Source organism: Echiichthys vipera (genome assembly GCF_963691815.1).
Source record: "Echiichthys vipera genome assembly, chromosome: 11".
NCBI classification, from domain to species: domain Eukaryota; kingdom Metazoa; phylum Chordata; class Actinopteri; order Perciformes; family Trachinidae; genus Echiichthys; species Echiichthys vipera.
In genome coordinates this window covers 3,162,432-3,185,409 of record NC_139836.1, presented here as the reverse complement: position 1 = coordinate 3,185,409, position 22,978 = coordinate 3,162,432, and the positions used below count along the sequence as shown (strand labels likewise).

At 44.2% G+C, this 22,978-nt stretch overlaps 1 protein-coding gene across 2 annotated transcripts in view; it reads right to left on the bottom strand.

Moving 5' to 3' along the window:
• Window positions 1-22,662, bottom strand: part of LOC310953410 (polycomb group RING finger protein 5-A-like) — a 25,655-nt gene extending 2,993 nt beyond the window's left edge. The window contains exons 1-8 of one of the 2 annotated variants that reach the window (XM_083922445.1): window positions 22,517-22,662; window positions 18,269-19,022; window positions 16,938-17,034; window positions 15,218-15,273; window positions 13,910-13,969; window positions 12,306-12,505; window positions 11,925-12,023; window positions 9,619-9,708 (exon numbers count right to left, since the gene is read on the bottom strand). In XM_083922445.1, the coding sequence (XP_083778571.1) occupies window positions 9,619-9,708; window positions 11,925-12,023; window positions 12,306-12,505; window positions 13,910-13,969; window positions 15,218-15,273; window positions 16,938-17,034; window positions 18,269-18,383 (717 nt within the window). In that variant the 5' untranslated portion in view covers window positions 18,384-19,022; window positions 22,517-22,662. The remainder of the gene's footprint in view (window positions 1-9,618; window positions 9,709-11,924; window positions 12,024-12,305; window positions 12,506-13,909; window positions 13,970-15,217; window positions 15,274-16,937; window positions 17,035-18,268; window positions 19,023-22,516) is intronic. The other variant, XM_083922446.1, reaches the window with a different exon arrangement.
• Between the last annotated feature and the right edge of the window lie 316 nt (window positions 22,663-22,978).

Below are 22,978 nucleotides of genomic sequence, written 5' to 3'. Positions count from 1 at the left end.
TTGTTAAATGTGTAAAAAGTGTTAAATGTCTGTGCATGGTCCATAATGGTCTTTTTTCTATGTCCGAACAGGCGCACATAAATGACATCGTAGGCCTCGTGCTCATGCTCGTACATGTGCAAACACGCTCTACAAAAGCCCCACCTCTCTCAGACGGGCCGTGGACGGCCAGCCGGCCGCAGTTATGCGTGGAACGGTTGCACTCACACTGGTCAAACGCACTGGGCTTTAGCCGAAAAACCTGTTTTGACCCGGTGCAGAAGGACAGTGTGAGTGCGTCCTAAGTCGTCCGTCACTGTGGTTAAATAATAGAAATGTCAAAACTAACAAGTGGTGCATTCCTGCCTCTTTCAGCTGAAACAGTCAAAAGGCGCAAGTGGCCCTTCTAATAAAACAAAACACAAGAGAGGCGAGTGTTTTTTATCGGAGCCCCTGCAAAGTGAAGAGTGTGTCTCCTGTTTTTGGAGTCTGTCTCCTGTTTCTGGCAGCTCCAGGCTGCTGGTGTAGCACAGTGCAGCTGCTGTCATCTCCTCCAGCTTTCTGCATTTTGCTGCATCATGCCTCATAAAAAAAAAAAGAAAAATACTGAATCCAACTTCAGCAGACTGTCACTGTGCCTCTGTACATCTGCATCTCTGACACTCTTTCACTCAGCATTTCTGTCTACGAACACTTTAATTATACCGCACAAACACATTCTGTTCAGCTTTCAGACACTTTTAAGGGATTTTGTTCTTGTGGCAAATGACTGAACTGAACTAAATTTGCTGTCAAATGGTGTGTGGCAAAAGAAATTACTGCATTAACTGGTTTGGCATAGTCTCATCTCATCTCATCTTCAGCCTCTTATCCGGGGTCGGGTCGCAGGGGCAGCAGCTTTAGCAGGGGACCCCAAACGTCCCTTTCCCGGGCCACATTAACCAGCTCTAACTGGGGGATCCTGAGGCGTTCCCAGGCCAGTGTGGAGATCTAATCTCTCCACCTGGTCCTGGGTCTTCCCCGAGGCCTCCTCCCAGCTGGACTTGCCTGGAACACCTCCCTAGGGAGGCGCCCAGGGTTCATCCTTACTAGATGATCCTGAACCACCTCAACTGGCTCCTTTCAACTCAAAGGAGCAGCGGCTCTACTCCGAGTTCCTCACGGATGCTGAGACTCCAGACCCCCTCCTGAGGAAACCCATTTCGGCCGCTTGTACCCCGCGACCTGGTTTTTCAAAGTACCTATCCTATTAAAATATGTGGTTATCATACATACAGAGATACTTTACCCATTTCAGTTTAGGTCTGTGTCATGCCTCTCCATGTTAGCTGATGGTATATGGGCCTAAATAAAAAATATTTGTGTGAATTCTTCTGATATGTTTGGGTTTAATTGGCTGTTTGAAGCTATAAAAATGGGGTGAAACGTCATGACTGACAGCCGTGCACGAACGATATAGGGGATATTTTAGTGTTACACGTCATCCATCTTTATATAAAGTCTGTGTTGCATTTATTAAATGTCCAAAATGTAGAAGGTTCCTCTTCTGGGGACCCTGAATGTTGAGATGGAGAGACTGAGCTTCTTGTTGCAGGAAACAATCAGCTGTCACACAAACTCCGGGGCATTTTTTTATTTATTTTTTAACTTTCCTGCGTCAGTGACTGAGGCAGGATGTTCACTGTTTACTGTGCTGGACTTTCACACGGCCTCAAAACAGACTGTCACCCGTTACATGATCGGCCACCGCGGACAGTTGTGTTTCTCCAACAAGTTAAACCATTTCTTTCCACCACTGCAGCCTAAAAGCACTACCCCACGAAACTTTTTAAATTGAATAAATGTATTGTTTCTCTAATCCCAGCTCTAAGGCCTAGTCCGCATGAACACAGATATTTTTGAAACCTAACTTTCATAGCATCGGGTTAAAAAAAACAAAACATCCTGATGACAACCCCGGTGTGATAAGAAAATATCTCCGTCCACATGAAACTGCAAAATCCCTCAAGTGGTCCACAAGTCTCCATGGATACAATTATAATAATAACTTGGACTTATATAGCGCCTTTCATGGTACCCAAGGTCGCAGAGGAGATCTGTGAGGTGTTGTGGTGAGAGTCCATGGAGAGATTTGTAGGTGAGCAGGAGTCTTGTACGCAATGCGGGACTTGACTGGCAACCAGTGGAGCGGCCAGGGCTTTGTGTGGGTTAAAACCCTCGCAGCTGGGTTCTGAATATACTGCAGTCTGCTAAGGGCCTTACAACTGACTGTTTACTGTCGCACAGTGTGACGTCAAACAATGGCGACAAGAAATTGTGCTTTTCCTGACCACACGTGCTGCTGAAACCGGACTTTTCCAAAAAGTTCACCCTGGACTCTGGTTACATAAAACTCTGGTTTCAGGAGCAACAACTACAGTTACGTGTCGATGAAAGGCCCGAACCGTGCAGAGAAACACAGAGTTTCAAAAATACCCACGTTCGTATGGACGGCCCCTCTATTGGAAAGTATGCAGATAAGTTATACAGCAGGCCTCTGTACTCCTTTATTTCTCAGGGAAATTGTGATTGCAATTAAATACACCTGAGGCTTCCTCTGCTTTAGTGGGGCAGCACTATCCAAGGACTACTGCTTTTTACTTTATTTAATTTTCTCTAACCACGGGTGGCAGTAAATCATGAGCGAAAGAACGCGGTCGCGGGTACAAGCGGCCGAAATGTGTTTTCTCAGGAGGGGGGCTGGAGTCTCCCTTAGAGAGAGGGGGAAAAGTTCAGCATCCATGAGGACCTCGGAGTAGAGCCGCTGCTCCTTTGCGTTGAAAGGAGCCAGTTGAGGTGGTTCAGGATCATCTGGTAAGGATGAACCCTGGGCGCCTCCCTAGGGAGGTGTTCCAGGCACGTCCAGCTGGGAGGAGGCCTCGGGGAAGACCCAGGACCAGGTGGAGAGATTATATCTCCACGCTGGCCTGGGAACGCCTCAGGATCCCCCCGTTAGAGCTGGTTAATGTGGCCCAGGAAAGGGAAGTTTGGGGTCCCCTGCTAAAGCTGCTGCCCCCACAACCCGACCCCGGATAAGATGCTGAAGGTGAGATTAGATAATTTTCCTGCTAAACACTGGTACGGCCATATTTTTCCTGCAGATGTTAAGTTGTTTAGATGTTCTTAAAACTCCAGATCTTGAGACATCAGTTTTCTCTGGATGGTGTTCAGGAAAGTGTTTAGAACAAGGTTTTGGGCTTCTCTCTTAAGTGTTGCTCCCTCATTCAGGCCAGAAAGTGTCTGAACACACGGCGCCGACACCTGAAACTGATCAGTGCTGACGAGGTGAAGCCACTACTCCTCAATGACAGGAGGGTGGCAACGAATATGCAATTTGGGACCTGGGCTGATCTCAGAAACACATTTTGTGGTTAAAAACAATGTGATTACTCTTTCTAATCTAATCTGAGAGGGATTTGACCTTTGTCTGGAGAGAATAAACACAGGAGGAGGATCTGCGGCGGCTCTGTCTATCCAACCTGACCATCTGACATTTAGACTCTGAGTGTGTTGTTTAGACGTTATCTGGACAGCAGGCGGGTTCAGGTCGGAAGTCTCTGTCTCCTTTATCATCACTTTCCCCTGAGTGTCTACTGCTACTGTAAAGACTTTGATCACATGACTGCGTATATTGATTTTAGGACATTTTGTGTAATTTTGTACTCAACAGATTAGAGCCTTGTGTCCTAAAATTATGTTTCTATACAACAAAACCGCATTATTCTCAATTTCATTTTGAGGTAAATGTTTTTTCTTTGATGTGACATAATTCACTCTTTGTGACTCTACATTTGCTTTTATTTAATGTACCAAAAATATTAAAAATATAGGCATTAATTGATAATTCCCCTATGTATTTACGTTCCTCTTTAACTTATTTATTAATATTTACAATTAGTTTTAATTCTTTGGTACATTTAATGGCATAAAAATGTTTTTGAGTCATTTATTCATTTATGCATGTGTTCTGGCAATTTCATAAATAAATAGTCTGTATGAAATAACCACATTATGACGCTTGTTTTTGTATAATCCTCGTCAACTATTGACAAACAAACATTGGATTAAGAGCTTTAGTGCAAGATGAACGTAACAGCTCCAAATAAAACAAAAAATCCAGTTATTATATTGCCTACGTTTACATGCATGAACACAGGTAGTGTGACGTAAAAAAAAAAAAAACGTGGGGCGAACTCTTGCTAACCGGGTAAAGCGCGTGCCCCATAAAGTCTCAGTACATAAAAACAACCACAATCTTCACTTTATATTCCTTCTGGGGGGGGGCTGGAGTCGATCCCAGCTGACATCGGGCGTGAGGCGGGGTCCACCCTGGACAGGACGCCAGTCTATCACAGGGCACATAGAGACGAACAGAGACAGACAACCATTCACACCTACGGGTGATTTAGAGTCATCAATGAACCGAACACCTGCACGTCTTTGGACTGTGGGAGGAAACCGGAGAACCCGGAGAAAACCCACGCAGACAAGGGGACAACATGCAAACTCCACACAGAAGGGCCCCAGCAGGGATGCAAACCTGGAACCTTCTCTCTGTGAGGCGACAGTGCTAACCACCACATCAACGTGTCGTCGAATATGATTTCATCCAGATACGATTCTATTGAAAGGCAATACAACATCATACTGAATTATTGTTCAGCCCTGATAAATCATTTTTAGGCCACTGTTCCTGCAGTCTGAACACACGGGCCCCACATCAACCTTCTCCTGTCTGGGCAGTAAAAGGACGTCACACTGCTGGAATTAAAAGGAAAATTGCCAGTCCAGATAGCAATTAATTTTGTTTCTCCAAAACATATTTGCTTTAATGGAGACAGAGTTGCTGGGACAACCGTAGTATCTCTTTTTGATGCTACTTAAATTAGTGAAATCTAATCTAATATGATTGGAAGGAAAAGATGAAAGTTAAACAGACACCGGGTTCCTCAGATACATTTTGAGTCTCTGTGTTTCCTGTTCTGTCCAAATGACATCCTGGGATGCAGAGCGGTAACAGATGACTTGTTTTTTTACGCTCTCGTAGCTGTTCTGACTGGTCTCCGTGTGCCTCAGTGTCAAAGGGACAAAATGAAGTCGAGCTGCAGAGTTGTCGAGAGGACGAGACTGATGAATGACTCGTATCGTCTTTCTCTTCCGTCTCCATTCCCGACTCTTCAGATCTGTCTCTGTCCCGCCTCTCTGTCACTCCTCTCCTTACCTTGTCCTTAACCAGACAGGGTTCAAAACAGCATTTCGAAAATTATATCTCAGTTTATCCTTCTGACTCACCAGGAGGGACGTAAATAATTCTGTGAGTGGAGGGCAGAGCGGAGCCGGAGGAAACACTGCACAGAAGATGTTGCTCAATGGAGCTAGACGATAAGAAATACTCTTTAACACAGCATTTTACTTTGAACAAATCATCTTAAGAATTGTCTCAAAAAGACAGCATCATATAAAACCATCAGGTGTTTCTGATGTTAAGCCGTGTCGCCATGTTTCCTCATTTAAACTCACTCATTGAGACATTTGGATTAAAGTGGGCTGGATGAAAACTGATGTGTTGGAGGTAAATGTAACCATTAATTTCATCTGCATCTTTCCTTGTGAAGAAACTCCATCCACGCTCCACCTCTTTGCCTATATTTGGATTAGCCAGGAGTAAGGAGATGCCAAGCCCTGCCAAGATGGCGACGGCCGGCGTCACCCACATTGAGCTTCAGAAATGTATGGGACATTTCTGGACATTTCACAGAGACCACATCCATATGTAATACAGTCTATGGTAGACTAAATGCCTTAAAAGAGCAATTTTAGCTTTGATGATTGGATGTCTTTTGACAGTTCTTCCAGGGGTGACAGTCCAGGCTTCATCATCTAAGAACCAGGCTGCAAAAAACAAAACTTCTCCTTGTGTGTCAAAATGTATAAACCGTTCTGAGGAGATCTTTTAACGTCGCACTGATCTGTGGTTTGGATGCTCAGCAGCTTTTCCTCCACTGTATATCATCGTTCGTTTCAAACACAATGTTTACATAATGTGTATCCACAACTTTCAACATGGGATTAAGGCCCAGATGGAAAATTACATGACCTACAAATCTGACAAGCTGCACGCCAAACAATCTGTATCTCATTATTACATAAGAAGGATGGCAGTTCAGACCGGATTATGAAGGTCAACCTATTCCTGTGTTGTTGGAAAACAGGGTGCTGTTGTTGTTTTAGCTGTTGTTTTTGTTTTAGACTAACACTTTAGAGTAATGTTGACTTTAGTTGTGTAGTTTTCTGGTCATTATGCCATATGATTAAATACAAATCCAGGAAAAAGAAGATGAAATAAACAATAATACATATTTAGAAGGTAGGTTAGAAGGTATTAAGTATGTTTCTTCAGATCAATATATGGTTTTCGTGGCCACCGTACTCTACGGGGGAGTTGTTGGGTCTATTTAAATCATAAATAAGTCATAGAGTGTGGTCTTTACCTACTCTGTAAAGGGTCCTGAGATAACTTTTGTTATGATTTGGCACTATAAATAAAATTGAATTGAATTGAATATACAATCACCACAGACTCAAGATCAGTGTCACCAGTTCAATATCCGACCAAATGTGTCCAAGCTGAGTTATGGTCTCAAATAATGGACGGAGAAGTGTTTTTATAGAACATCATTACAGTGAAGTGATTGATAGTGAAGGTGACCTTTGACCTTTGAAATATAAAATGTCACCACTTCAGCATTTTGTCCTTTTTTACTATAACTTAATTGTGTAAAATGTTATAATTAGGGTAGGAAATGTTAAGTTATGGGGAAAATACATGTTTAACGAGGGCACAATGACCTTGAACTTTGACCTTTGACCTCCAAAATTGAATAATTTCTTCTATGGGCGTTTGTGCTAAATTTGAAGAAAATCCCTCCAGGGGTTCCTGAGATAGCACGTTCACAAGAATGAGATGGTGCGGAGGACAATCGTAAAGTACTGTTGTAGTTCTAATATCCTTTTAAGATCACACGTGAGCACAGCTGGAGCTGACCCCCCACATCCACCCGCCCTCCTCCCCCTGACCTGGTATCCGATGCCTCCTGCGGTGCCAGCTGTCCGGCTCCTCAGTCACCATCAACAAGTGGACAGGACCTTTCATTAGCTAATCACTCATGTGAACACACACACGTGCAGCTAAACAGATAAACAAGGTTATACTGTATACAGGAATGAAAGCACTCCCACACAAGCATGAACACACAGTGTGCTGTAGGTCGAGGTCATGACCGCACACACACTGAACCACAGAGTGGACTGACCCTCTGGTCTGAGTGCTGTCAAGTTTCAGACCAAACCGGGACAACGCCTCCTGGGTCTGTGTGTATTCTTGTAATTCTATCTTTGTAAGGGGCAATTAATATTTTAGATGTTAAAAATGAAGACGCTTTTGTCCAGTTTTCATTTCTGTAATGAGGGAAATGAGGAAGTGTCTGTAGGTATGGCCAGAAAAGTCTGGCTGCATGAGTTAACATTCAGGAAGAGGAGGAAAAATACTCTGGCTTGTTTGTATTCCCTTAAAATCAATCACAGTCGTCTTGGGCACCAGCTGCAGCAACGGTGCCCTCGCAAAAACAGAGAGAGAGGCGCCAAGGGGAGGAGAATGCAGGCTGAAATAGGTGGTCAGACTCTACCTGGTCTGTTCGTTCAATATTCAACTTTCGTAATCTGGAAACGCCATTCATTCTTGAAATGGCTTTTCCAGTTAAACTTGATCAGATGAATATTATGCAGCAGTGCTTTAAACAGAAACCTCATACAGATGTCTCAAATTATCTTCAACACTTAAAAGAATGTGCTGGTGAAACAAAAATGTTGTCGACTGGAATTCTGTCATAAAAGAATCTCGACTGAAGACGTACTTCGGTTTGCAATGTGACCTTGTGAGTGTGCAGCGTTCACAGTGGCGTGGAAACCAACCAGAATGTGAGCCTGTGGCACTTGAGGACACATTGGGTCATTAAAAAGGATAAAATGAAGGCTTTAAATTCATCACACAAATACTTTAAATACTTATAATTTTAATGTGTGCATGTTTAAGACAATGTGTGTAAGTGTTGTGAGTGGAGCTTTGGTATGAGAGGAGGACTGTAATTAACAAAAGAGAGAACAACTTTCTTTCAAGCATCTTAAAAGAAAATACTTTTAAAATGTGACTGGTTTCATACTAATAATACAAACTTGGCGACTTGAAATGTTATTTTAAAAAAGCAAAGAGCGACAAATTTAGCGATGAAGAAGTGATAAATATAGTATCTCTAATCACATCTCATCTTCAGCCTCTTATTCGGGGTCGGGTCTCGGGGGCAGCAGCTTTAGCAGGGGACCCCAAACTTCCCTTTCCAGGGCTACATTAACCAGCTCGAACTTGGGGATCCCGAGGCGTTCCCAGGCCAGTGTGGAGATCTAATCTCTCCACCTGGTCCTGGGTCTTCCCCGAGGCCTCCTCCCAGCTGGACGTGCCTGGAACACCTCCCTAGGGAGGCGCCCAGGGTTCATCCTTACCAGATGATCCTGAACCACCTCAACTGGCTCCTTTCAACGCAAAGGAGCAGCGGCTCTACTCCGAGTTCCTCACGGATGCTGAACTTCTCCCCCTCTCTCTAAGGGAGACTCCAGCCCCCCTCCTGAGGAAACACATTTGGCCGCTTGTACCCGCGACCTGGTTCTTTGGGTCCTGACCCAGCTTTCATGACCACAGGTGAGGGTAGGAACCAGGACTGAGGGTAGATCCAGAGCTTTGCCTTCCTCAGCTCTCTTTTCGTCACAACGGTGCGGTAGAGCGAATGCAGCAACGCCCCCGTAATTAATTCTCATGCATGCCACTCTGGCCCTCGCCTCTTGCACCATGTGCAGGCAGTCAGCCGACACAACCCCTAAACTTTATGCAAATAATATGTAGTGATGTCACCAATATGCAAATAAACAAATGGCGCCATCAGTCACCTTTTATCAACATTCAAAGCTAGTGCTAGCTACTCTGATTGGAAAAGAGTCAAAACAGAAAACAACACCAAAACATCTTTGGGGAAAGTTTCCTTTCAGCCAGCTTGAAGTCAGAATTCTACCTTTTACAGAATCTAATGAGTCAGCTTTCACACATGCATTCACACACAAGCATGCAAACTCACACACAGTAGTTAAACCACTTTTCAGAGTATGATATTTATTAATTCCATTACTACGACTAATTCTATACCTTAACTGACAACCAAGTCTTGACCATAATATAAAAGTCCTCTTTGGGGAGGCAAGTCCCCAAAGAAAAGGAGCGTCCCCGCATTGTATAATAATGCAACACACACACGGACACACACACACAAAAGTCCGATCTCACCCCTAAAAATTGTAAACGTCTAAAAATTCCCTCACCCCCTTTTTAAACAGAAGTTCCAGACACACACACAAACACACACTCACACACACACACACACACACACACACACACACACACACACACACACACACACACACACACACACACACACACACACACACACACACACACACACACACACACCAACAGGAAGTGAGGAGTGACAGCCTTACATTCTCTCCATGTAGCCTCCATCGGGTCATGTAGATGAACTCCAGAGTGTGATCTCTTCCCATGATCTCTCCGTTACACAGCACATCCAGCTGGAGACAAAGAAGTAAACATTTAGTTTCTCCACAAAACAAAATTAAAGAACAACATGAGAGAAACACGTTCATGTAATAAAAAAGGGTCAACATGTGGAGCCAAAACCTGTGACGAAAAATGAGAATAAAAATGCACACAATGAAAAGAAAGGGGAAGTTGACTGTGGTGATGAGTGGGAGGCTGCACTGAGTGTGTGAAAGAGTGTGTGAGTTTCGGTTTCAGCTCAGTGTTTAGTAACAGGTTTGAATCCTGTGATAAAGTCGATAATTGGAATGGAATATTAATGAGCATCTGGATCATAACGCTGAGACAAAGTTCACTTTATAAGAGTGAACGGAGCTAGTGAGACCTTCCCTCATTTGTTTTTTGCCTGTTTGGTCCGTGTTGGTCCGTGTTTGATTCTCCAGATGTTCCTTTTTTTTCTTAAACCTGAAATCAGTTAGTGAATTTACTTTAATTATATATTTATGCTATATTTTAATTGACGCATTTGCTGTTTAATTACTCTTTATGAGTGTAGCTTTTGAAACCAAGGCATTAGCTGATAATAAAACGCTGTACAATAATTGTTCAGTTACCCTTAAAATGTAGACGGCAAAACAACATAACAGGACATCTTAGGGCGCACTCACACTGTCCTTCCGCACAGGTTTTGCGGGTAGAGGCTAGTGTGTTTGACCAGTGTGAGTGCCCCCGCTCCGCGCCTAGCTGCGGCCAGTTGGCCGTCCACAGCCCGTTTGAGAGAGGTGGGCTTTTGTAGGGCGTTTGCACATGTACGAGCACGAGCACGAGGCCTACGGCGGTTCTGAGGTAATTTCCTGTGCGCCTGTTGGGACATAGAAAGAAGAAGGAGGGACCATGCGCGGACATTTAAAACAATGGCGGCGAAAGGTTCACGTTGGTGTGATGCGGAGGTGGAGTGTTTACTGCAGATTTGGTCGATGAAAAGATTCAAAAACAGTCGACAAGACGCACAAAAACTCAGAGGTCTACGGAAAGATCTGGAAACAAAGCCACGCATCGCCATGACGTCATCGATGCGTGTGACGTGTTACGGTGTGATGACGTATAGGCAGCAAGAAGCATTCTCCGAGGCCCAGGTAGTGTGAGTACAAACGGGCCTGGAGGGGGGGACAAGTACCCTAAAGCACGGGGCACGGTGTGGAAGGACAGTGTGAGTGCGCCCTTAATAATACAACTTTATAAATTGATTTGGGTTTCAATATGGAGTTTAACTGGATCGAACGTTTTGCATAAAGTATCTGATGCACCAGGCGTCCACAGTGATATCAGACATCAGAGCAGGTGCTCCAGGATTAAGAGCGCCAGACTCCACGTAAGAAGGGAGACGTGGGTGCTGGGTAATTCAAACAAACACAGGGCTTTCACCCAGGAAACCGCGGTTTGAGCACCTTTCGTTTCCCGTGCGTCACTGTGGTTTAAGTTCTCAGTCAACTAACACTCAAACCATTTGTCCACAATTAGTCGATTTAGATTCAGATCTGTAAAACTGTATTTCCCCAATATGAAGTTTGCAACATCACTTTAAATATTGTGTTTAACAGAGATATGCTCGATGAGTTTCTTGTAAATTAGTCATTCAACATGAAAATACGCATTAAAAATGACAAATCAACTCTATAAATCTCAGTCGGCTAAGAGCCAAACAAGCAGATCAGTCGACTAATTGAAAAAGAGAGGGCAGCCCTACAGTGGTTACTTTACAGATACACTTATTTTAACCCCACCCACGATCTTTTCCTAACCCTAACCAAGTCGTTTTGCAAAAGGTGCTGACAAAATGGCCAAATGTGACGAGTTAGGATGAGGACGGGTTGATCATTTACAAGCTTTTGAGGGAAATTACAACAGAAACATGAATGTGTCTATGAAATTGTCTGATAATGGGCAAGTGGGGGCGGCATTAGCTCAGTCCATAGGGGACTTGGCTGGTGCCAGTTCATCTCCTGGGCAATGCCGAGGTGCTGTTGAGCAAGGCACTGAATCCCCAACTGCACGGGGCACTGAGCCATTGGCAGCCCCCTCGCTCTGACATCTCTCCATTAATTGCATGTATTTCGGGTCCGTGTGTGTGTGTGTGTAACATGAAAAATAACAATAGAGAAAGAAAAGAAAACTGAAAACACCCGAAAAGTTGAGCTACCCCCTTTGACTTTAGCTTCATAGCCTGAGGACTGAATGAGTTCCTTACCTCATAAGAGCTCGGCAGCTTTAATTTAAGACTGAGAAACTTCTTAATTGTTCCCACTGTGACTCTGCTGGAGCAGCGGATGAACCTCTTCATCAAGTCCTAATTGGAGAGACACAGTCTATTACACACTGATTCAGAGACAGTGAAAAGATGAATGTTAATTCTTTAACAGGTAAAAACCCTTAACACATTCAAGCTTTTACAAGGGATTAGAAAGGCACTGGCCGAGGAGCATTTACAAACATAACAGCGATCCCAGAAACATTTCCCCAAAGTAATTTTCTTTCAGATAGGAACATTAACTACGGGCTTCCCTGTTTTTAAAGTTAAATGATGAACAAAATGAAAAGGTTACACATATTATTATGAGAGTGCACACACCGTGACAGTGCTCTCCCCTGACTGTCCCGTGTTGCGCAGGCAGTCCAGACAGATGGCTATCTGAGGGTCACTCCTGTGGTAATCGTCATCGCCGCCGTCGTCATCGTCATCGCCACCACCTCCGCCATCGCCTCCACCACCACCACCATAATCACCTCCAACATCAGGCAACCCGAGCCTCTGACACCTCACGTTTGCTGCTGTGGTTAGGGACAAACATTCACAAGTTACTGAATTATTGTCCTCTACAACCATATAAGCCCCGTTCACACCTGAAGAACTGTGTGTATTTGATGCATGAGCAGGGAATTCCCTGAAATCAGCCGTGCTGCAGATTCACAGGAACACGCTCAAAATGTAAAGATTATTCAAATGCTGATGAATCAAAAGTTTCAGAACCGAATGAAAAAAACTCCCCTAATCTGTTGATTTCACTTCCGCCTCCTCTAATAATGAGAGGAAAAAGACATAAACTGTAAACTAGAAAAATAAATAGAAACAACTAAACCAAACTAGAATTACCACCTTGCAGTTGAACGTGTCCATCGACCAGCGAAGTTGCAGTTTACATACAAACTGCCCATACTAACATTATATATATAGTAAAGACTTTGAAGGAATTTAATAAATGTAAAGTGTATTTTTTGGATGCTTCAAACAAATCTTCAACCCATTCTTCTTCAAACATGTCTGTTCCTGAGTCATGTGACATTATGATGTCACAGTGATATCGACATTTGACCTTTTAGATCTAAAACGTCATCATCAGCGTACAAATTCTCCAAATATGGCCAAGAAAAAAAAACGTTTTCTGAGGTCACAGTGATCTTGACCCTTGACCTCCAACATCTAATGATTTTATCCATGAGTTCAAATGAACTTTGTGCCAAATTGAGACATCGTGTTCACAAGAATAGGACAGGCGGACAACTCGATGCCTCCTGCCACAGCTGTCACTGACGCTGAGAGATAAAAAAGCTAAAAAAGAGTTACATTATCCCAAGAGACCAATCAATCAATACTTTATTTGTTGGGGACAGTCACATTAATGAACAACGGTAACAACATATCACTGTAAAAGTGACGGATTATAGCAAAGATGCCAATTTGCATCCGTAGTCCCTGCTAAAAAAATAGAAAAAATACAAATATTTACTAAATAAATTAATAAAATACAAATAGAAGAGACAAGACACACCGCACAATACATGCCACACTCAGGAGGACACCAGACCCACACAGGATGAAACAATGACATAAATCGCCATGTGCAATATGATACAGACGAGTCAGTGGTCGCACTTTTGATTTGATTTAAGCCACTTTTTGAGTCGACCTTTAAAAGAGGAACATGTGGGGCGTTCCCTTATTGTGGAGGGAAGACTGTTCCAGGTTTACCCCCCTACAACAGACGACACATTCTACGTGTTCTACGTTCAGACGTGTTACTAGCCGACCTTCCTCCTCCCCACAAATGTTGTGTAAATTACTATGTTTCAAAAATGGTTGATTCAAACAAGCAGTCTTGCATTATTTCTCCAAAGGCCAGAGTGACTGAATGTATCAAAATACAGATGATGTTTCTGAATAACTAACTAACTCACCCTGTCCGTTTTCTCTGGGCTGGTTCTTCTTCCAGAACTCTAGTTCCTGCTGTTCCTCTTCTGGTTCACATGAAAGCAGGTAAAAAGAGCAACAGGTGAAAAGACAGCGTTAATATGCAGCATGGAGACACCGAGAAGCATGCAGATCATTTCTGTAAAGAAGGATCTGATATTGCATTATCGTTTCCACTGATTGAAATCCTGTCCAGATTTAGACCTTGTGCTTTAAGAATTTCTGAACTCAATTTCTTTTTCTCTTGATTTTAGTCTGCAATTAAAGTTCCTTTGGGGTGAAGGATTTGGGAAGGTCTGTGCCAAAATTGATGCATGCAAGCTCCTTTGCATACAGGACTATAAAGAGGGTGATATGAAAGCTGTTTAAATGGCCTGTAGTAAGGATTCTGTCCAGAGAATAGGCTGCCTTGCCTTAACTGATTTATAAGCTATATGAGCCTCAATACAATTGAGCACAATACAAGAGATAAAAACACTTATGGCTCACATCTTCTCACAACCATCCAATTTGGAGCTGTGGTGTAACAGAGACTAGCTTTATATTTTTATAGCATTATTATAGCAATGAACATTCATTCATTCATATTGAAGCCCCAGCTTGTCCCTATCAGGGTCGCCGTGGGCTGGAGCCGATCCCAGCTGACATCGGGCGTGAGGCGGGGTCCACCCTGGACAGGACGCCAGTCTATCACAGGACACATAGAGACGAACAGAGACAGACAACCATTCACACCTACGGGTGATTTAGAGTCATCAATGAACCGAACACCTGCACGTCTTTGGACTGTGGGAGGAAACCGGAGAACCCGGAGAAAACCCACGCAGACACGGGGACAACATGCAAACTCCACACAGAAGGACCCCAGCTGGGATTTGAACCCTCTCACTGTGAGGCCACAGTTCTAACCACCACTCCACCGTGCCAAATGAGGTAAAGATAGCCGTGTGCCTGCGTGATTTTTATGTAGAGAGCAGAGACATCCTCTATTGTTGGCCCCCTTGAAGAGACAAAGTTGTATTTCTTTAGTGACATTTTGTGACTTTTACGCTCATAGAATCACTCATTAAGTGTTGTGATTGTGTTCTTTCTGTGCCTCCATTTTAACCGCATATAATCCAGTTTGGGGTCACAGCATTGCTGCTAGTGTGAATATTGAAGACAATTCATACGTTAAAATGCATTCTTGTTTAGATAATAAGTTATTTTTCCCATCCCCCCATGAATGGTTAACTAATTAAACACGGACTGCAAACTGAGGCGACAGATTGATGAAACCATCTGGTAGAACTCACTTTCTCTGAGTCCGGGCACCAGCTTGAAAATGATCTCCTCCAGGGTGTTGTCCAACCTGAGAATATGAAGAGAGAAGAGTGTGAGAGGAAGGTGGAGGGAGAGAAGGATGATTAGGGAGGTGAAGAGGAAGTTGAATGAGGATTTAAAGTGGCAGGAGTTGAAGGAGGTGATATTCTGGCGTAAAATCATCCCAAGGTCTTTTTCAGCACTTAGATACATCAAATAAGCCATCGAGAATGTTTTTTGTGTATAAACTAATAACGGAGAAATCTGTGAGAGTCGCTAACAGCTGGACGTGGCTAACAGTTATTAGCTCGGGGCAGTACAGTGAAGGCATTCAAAGGTCTCTTTTAACCACTAATGCTGCTGTAAATAACAGCAAACCTCTGCAGCAGCATGAGAAGAGTCCCTACACACAAACACAGCGTAGTTAGTGAAGCCAGAGTTTATTAAAGAGTGTTTTAAAGACTTACCTACTGGCCTCTGTACCAGCTCCTCTCATAGTAAAGTCCATTCAAGTGGATTACCAAAGTCAATCCCAAAGGAAGGAGCCCATTGGTGCTTTGTTGTGTGTGTAGGGACTCTTCTCATGCTGCTGCAGAGGTTTGCTGTTATTTTCAGCAGCATTAGTGGTTAAAAAAGACCTTTGAATGCCTTCACCGTGCTGCAACAAGCTAATCACTGTTAGCCACGTCCAGCTGTTAGGGAGGCTACCGGATTTCACTGTTAATAGTTGTGACACTAAAAACTGTCTTGATGGTTTATTTGATGTGTGTAAGTGTGGAAAAAGACCATGGGTTGATGTTACGCCGGAATTTCACTTCAAGAGGGGAAGAGCAGTATTGGAGGTAGAGCAGAGAGGACTCTGGTGGGCGGAAAGCAAATAATTTAAATCAAGAAGGAATAAAAGATTACAGATGAGGGAGGAAATAACAAAGAGGAGAATGAGTTGGTAAAAATGTGGAGGAACCAAGGATGAGTAGCTGAAGGTAGGGATGTTTGAAACACAAAGCAGATGATAACTGAGACAAGAAAGAAGAATCAGTGTAAAACAACACGATAGAGAAACAGAAGTATGAGGAGGTATGTGAAGAGGAGAAGGATGAGATGATCAAATAATAGAAAGTTGAGAACAGTAATTGGTGGATCAAGGGGTTGCTGATACAATGGAAGTGAATTACATTTGTGTTACTTAAAGCACTGAAAAATATCAGTTTTAAAATGTTCTCTCTCAAAGCTGCAGGCGGCAAGTCTGGCAGATCGAGTTGACTCAAATTTGAAATGTTTACAACTCTACCACCCCTACCCCGTCTACCAACAAGCTCCTCCCTCGCTCCCATCAAGTGCTCGTCAGTGCGCGTCATGTCATTTAGCATATGCCTAGCTTGAGGCGTGTGCCGGTGATATTGTAACATGCAGGAGGGGGAAATGGGGATCTGCAGAGAGTCAGCTCTGCACTGAGTGGACGGGATGACACGGGCGCGGTGGATTTTTGTAAACGACAATCTCTAGGTGCACGTAGAGGCGCGTTTTTTACGTTGTTCTATCGGAGCAGAGTGTCGGCTCCAGTGAATATGATTTTAAAAAAATGTTGCCGGCTTCATGTTTAAGGAGAAGAGAAAGAACCATGAAACAGGGTGAAAACTACCAATGAAAAGGAAGAAAGAAGCTCAGTCAAACAGAAGAGGGTGGAGTGAGAAAAGAGAAAGCACACGTTACCTGAGCATCTCCAGTGGGTTGGTCTCATGGACCTGAATGCCACATTTAGGACAATCATTACTCTCCTCAAAGTGCTGCACAATGCAGCTCTTACAGACTGCAGAGGAAACAACATCAACATATTTTAAAGGGGTTAAATTAATATCTCCTGTGGCAACTCTTTGTCAAGACAGTGTGCCGTCGACTTGTTTAAGTATTCCAAAGAAATAAGAGAAAGGAACCTGCCTTGAACAGAGAACTGCATGGTAGTTAGGTAGTTAAGCGTATTTATGTTCCCCAGGCAACTTCCACTTAATATGACTCATTAAGGAGACTTTTCAAAGGGTTTTGTGTTCTCAGAAATGCCTTTTTCATGAGGTCAAATGTTCAGCGTAGGTTTCCTTGGGTCAATATGTTGAAATCACCCACCTGCAGCTAACAGCCTACTGATGTTATACTCCTTGAGACCCGTGTCCCCAAACTTGCCGGCAAGATAATTTTCTTGACTTCAGACATTTATATTCCCACAATGGCTGAATTGTTAGTTATCCTTCAAACTGCAAGAAATGTCCATCTCCCTTTGTTTTTGTCAGCATAGGAACTGCAAACCTCTTACCCTGTTAGTTAGCTAGCTAGCTCGCAGATAGCTTCATCACTCACAAGCTTGTTAACTCACTTGCTGGAAGGTTAGCTTGCTAGATAACAAACCAAAGCTGCAGTCAAGACCAACTTAATCCAAGAGTACAAGACCAGGTCAAGTCAAATACAAGTCAAGACCAAGTCCAAAGTAGTCAAGACCATGTAATGATTAATAGTTCAGGCGTTCAGTACAACTGGTTCCAAATCAGCAGCCAAGATAAGACTTCTAAACTTCTAGAGAGACGTCTAAGTTCTTCTGAATAACATGGCTCTTAGTCCACAGTCTTAGTTAGCCTGTGGCAGGGTGACCAACTTCTCATGCCTAAAATAGTCTAAAACGTTGAGACTTTAGAATTTAGCAGCTAAATGACCGTAAGACTAGCCTAACACTAGAGACGAGTCTAGACTATCTTTGTGAAACTGGCCCCAGTTCTCAACAGCCGAGTCCAAGACAATGCCAAGGCTTGAGACCAAGACAACTGCAACAGTTCATAACGTGGTTAAGAAGTGTCTCAAGTACTACAGCGCCGTGCATGTACATCTAACAAGCTAATGTTCACACGATGCACTGTGGGAAAATTCTATTCAACCAGGATGACATCGATCTAACTTGAACTCCTGCTATGTATTGTCACTCCTTGAAGTACGTGCACCGTCACTGAGTAAGAAATCTGCAGGTGTGTTTGTGTGTGTGTGTCTGTTGTGTTACTCACAGGTGTGCAGGCACTCGGTAACCGTGGTTGGTTTAATCAGGTAACCCCGACACAGGTAACAGGTGATGAAATGGTTGAAGTCTCTCACCAGGTGCTTCCGCGCTGTAGCGGCCATGTTTTTGGAGTTGTTTTAAGCAACACTACAGCAAGATGCTGAGCAGGAGTCAGAGTCGCAGTTTGAAGCTGAAGGTTAGAGTCACCTTCTAGCTCCAGAGGATTCAGACGTCCATTCACAACAATGAGGAATGGAAAAAGACTGCAGCTGCAGGATAATATTGGGTGTAAAGGGTTGTTATCTTCACCAACACTGACTAATGTTAGTCCAGGCTAGTGCATACATGTATCCACAAGTTATGAGAGAGAATAGAGCTCGTACTGTGTGAAATCCTGCTCCATCCTTGACTCAAATTCTATGTTGTAATCAGTGTTTCTTCACTGAACCATGTTGGTCCCATTGGAATAAAAAAAGACACCAGTCTTGTCGGTTCTGTGCAATCCAGTTTTAAACAGACACGTTTGTTAAATTCCCAGAATTCCCGGAGAGTAAGATGTGTCGCCTTCCTCTCGTCTCGGCAAGAGTGCCATTTTTAATCCATGAGGGGTCAAAGGTCGGTAGACGACAGTGAGGCCAAAGGCTTCTGCATAGTCGGCGTCTTCCCAGTCAGATCAGTCTTCATGACGTCTTCATTCGTGTAGTGGCACACGTGGACACGGGACTGTCTGACGACCTTTTACCCCCAAAAACTCAAGTTACCTACAGCAAAGAGAATGAAACACAAAAATAAGAGATTGCGCATGGACCAGAATTTAAAAAAACTACAGGAATGGAAACATGTTCATCAAGATATTCATTTACACAACCTTAAATATAAATATAAATGGTAAAAAACTAGAAAGAAGCAGACGGCTTGTATCAGGCATCTTCTAAAGAGAAAAGTCAAATACATTTGAATAATTACAGCCTATGAGATGGCAGACATTTCATGCTTTCAAGTAACATTTATTATTGTATATGTGTGTTATTATTAATTTTTTTTTTTAATATAGCTTTTAATAACAATTCTACATATTCAACCTTTAGTGTAGAGCAGGGGTTGTCAAACTCAGGCCCGTGGGCCAAATCTGGCCCGCGGTGTAATTATATTTGGCCCGCAAGATCATATCAAGGTACTCTGAGAGCTGGCCCGTGAGTATAAAGCACACACACGTCTACTTTTCTGTTAGCAAACATGAGCATCCATGCTACCAGTCTCTGCAGACACACTGAATCCACCCCTCCCCAAAAACGACCAAAAGAAAGATGGAGGACAGGAGCTTTCAGCACCGGTGGGAGGCAGATGATCTGTTTCTGGGGGTAAAGAGCTGTTTGTCACCGTGGCTGTAACCAAAGAATCAAACAGAAGAAACACCACGACAAGAACAAGGAGCTGCACTGGAAAGGTTCAACGTTACACATCTGGACAGAAGGAAACACATGCACGTTTGCAGTCTTTTTTTGTAGATATTGGCCCTCAACTTTGTCCCGGTTTTTAAATGTGGCCCACTGTGAGCTGGAGTTTGACACCGCTGGTGTAGAGGTTCAGCTGTACACAATCATCCCGCTGACACATACACAGTCGTTTCACAGATCTTGTTCCCACTCCACACACCTTTGGTTTGCTCCCTCCTGTCTGTGTTGTTGTGTAATTAACATGCATCTGTCTGTGGATTACAGAATAGCTATCTCTAATCTCTGTTCCATCCCCACTTTGACGGATCTGAATTCATTTTTCCCTTCTTAAAATATAGATATTAATATATATTAATGTAGATATTAATATATAACACTACGCTTCATAGACATGGCTGGAAACCTAATCAGAAGTTTCCTATTTACTTTGCAGAGCCTTTTCCTCATCCGTTTATTTAAAAGGGCCTGAGTCAGTGGTGCTGTTATAGTAAATGAAGTGAGCAAGCCGGTAAATGTTTGTCGTCGTGGGATGAGTCACTGTTCTCAGGTCAGATTCATTCTCTTTGTAAACACGCTGCCGTCTGCCCATTAAACCTCAGCAGGTTACCATCATATACTAGCAGATTATCATAGAATAAACATTTTGTCTGGCAGGCAGCTTGTATTTATTGTGATTGTGATGTTTGGTATAAATGTGACGCATGGACATTTAACGTCCGTCTGAATGAGTCTCTCCTGTCGCTCTTTCATATGGGACCATCGTTGACTCATAAATAACTGGTAAGAGGGGTAGAGCGATACATGAATGGGCCCTAACGCAGCAGGAAAAGCCCTGTTACTGTGGGGATATTACAAATAAAGTGTGTGATACTGCAGCTTCTATGAGAATGAAACACCATGTAAAACGTTATGAATGGCATAAATTACAGTTAGATAAAAAAAATATGAATTCCAAGACTCAAAACCATCAGGCAATGTTTTGTCGTCTCTCAGGTCTCTGCTGATGGTGGTGGTGCCTGCTGCCGTGGTCCTGCATGACGCTTCCTGCTGCTGTTATAATCACCTTAGCTGTGCTTGTTTCTACTATTCTGCTGTATTAATAAGTCATATTCACATTACTATAGATACTATTATAGTTACTGGAAGAGAGTCTGTCTCTGTCTTTGTGTCTGTCGGGTTGAAAATGAGACCCCGGGTTGCGGGGGCAGCAGCTCCAGCAGGGGACCCCAAACTTCCCTTTCCCGGGCCACATTAACCAGCTCTAACTGAGGGATCCTGAGGCGTTCCCAGGCCAGTGTGGAGTTCTAATCTCTCCACCTGGTCCTGGGTCTTCCCCGAGGCCTCCTCCCAGCTGGACGTGCCTGGAACACCTCCCTAGGGAGGCGCCCAGGGTTCATCCTTACCAGATAATCCCGAACCACCTCAATTGGCCAATCAATTTTTAATTCACTACACTGGGAAATAAAACTTGCCTCCTGTTGGGGCCCTTAGAAACATTTCAAAAAAATAAGTCACTGGTTGGATTGATCGTGTGGCCGGGTTCAGAAGGTCAGTCTGTTGTCAAATGCAACGTCAGGCAATGTCACTAGACAGTAAAACGGCAAAATGTCAGAAAGTAAACGTGATAATGGAGCAAGAAGAAGAAAAGCACAATGACTGAAAGACCAACAGGACCAAGATCTACTGAAGAACATACCTAAAGTGACAGGATGGTAAAAGGTTGTGGACTCTTCTTCTGCTCTAGCTGTTTGTTTTCTGAAAAGCATGATTAATAATGAGGGGGGCCCAACAAACAGTAGCCCGGGGGCCCCTCACCACCTTAATCCGCCCCTGCTAATCATCCACAGGAGTGATGATCTAATTAACAAAAGCAGTTTGAGCTTTTTTGGAAGTTGCAGCTGATGTCTGATCCACCTGCTGTTCGCTGGAAACTCTTAATTAAGCACGCACTTCATCCTCGTGTGTAACTCCGTCATTTTGAACATGACGTCACGCGGTGCACGTTGCCATGCAGCCTGCGTGAGCGTCAGGTGTGTAAACAGTGTGTGACGCGCGCACAGCAGCTCACCCGCTGCAGAAACAAACTACACACGCGGAGAACACGGCTCCTTTCAGCGTGGGCGCTTCTTTTTCTTTTTTTTTTTTTTTTGGCTGGAAAAATCTCAAGTGCGCAGTTCAGAAAAACCCTCCTCGGTCCGCGTCCGTCAATGAGACGCGGCCGCGCGCGCACGGGCGTGCTATTTCTTCACACGGCGCGGATCCGCTTATCTCATCGTTATAAGGCGCGTCACGCTCTACGTCACCTGTGTCAAAACAACATCAATGGACGACGCACGCACATTACACTGACACACGCAGCTCTACTGTACAGCCTGATGCATGTCCAGACGTGCGTGTACGCATATGTAGGCGCGCGAGCGTACGCGCATGTCGCAGCTCGTTACTGTATAGCCGTCCATCTACACACACACGCACACACGCATAGACACACGCGCGCAGCACGTATCGAGAGTAAAAGTTGCAGAGCTGCGTGTCACGGCCTTTTAACCACACGGACGGGAAGCGCACCGCACGCGGGTTATTTGCGTGAACATACCGTGATCCCGCATGCCGGTGTGCACGGCGACGCACTTTGCGTTTCAGGGGAGAGAGAGAGAGAGAGAGAGAGCGAGAGAGGGGGAGGGAGGGGGAGGGAGAGGAGGTCCAGCCAGCAGCGTCAAAGTTTGGCTGTAGCCGACGTCGGCTGATGGATTCGCCATCCGCGCAGAAAGAACGAGAAATAAAAACACGTCCCTCACCTCCGCGCACACTTTCCCTCTGCCCCCGGAGTTATGGATGCCGCGGCCGGGCAGGAATGTCCACCATGACACCGCCAGATCTCCCCGATCAGTCCGGTCCGCGTACTGGGTGAGGAGAGAACACGGAACTGGTCGGCTCGGGTCTGCCCCAGTCCGCCCAGCAGCCAGGCAGAGAGGCAGGCAGGCAGGCAGCGGAGAGCTGCGGTGGGCGGGGAGCCACCAGGCAGGCAGGCAGGCAGGGCTCGGAAACTGAAAGCAGTTGTGTAACTGAGTGACTATTGGCCTACAACACACGCACACACACACACACGCACACACACACACACACGCACACGCACGCTCGGCGCACCGCGTCTGCCGTGTGATGAGAGATGGAGCGCAGGCGGCGCAAACGGAAGAGTTTGGTTTCATTTCAACATTTTAACACTTTGCCTTGATGGTGTAGATTTAAAAGTTAAAACT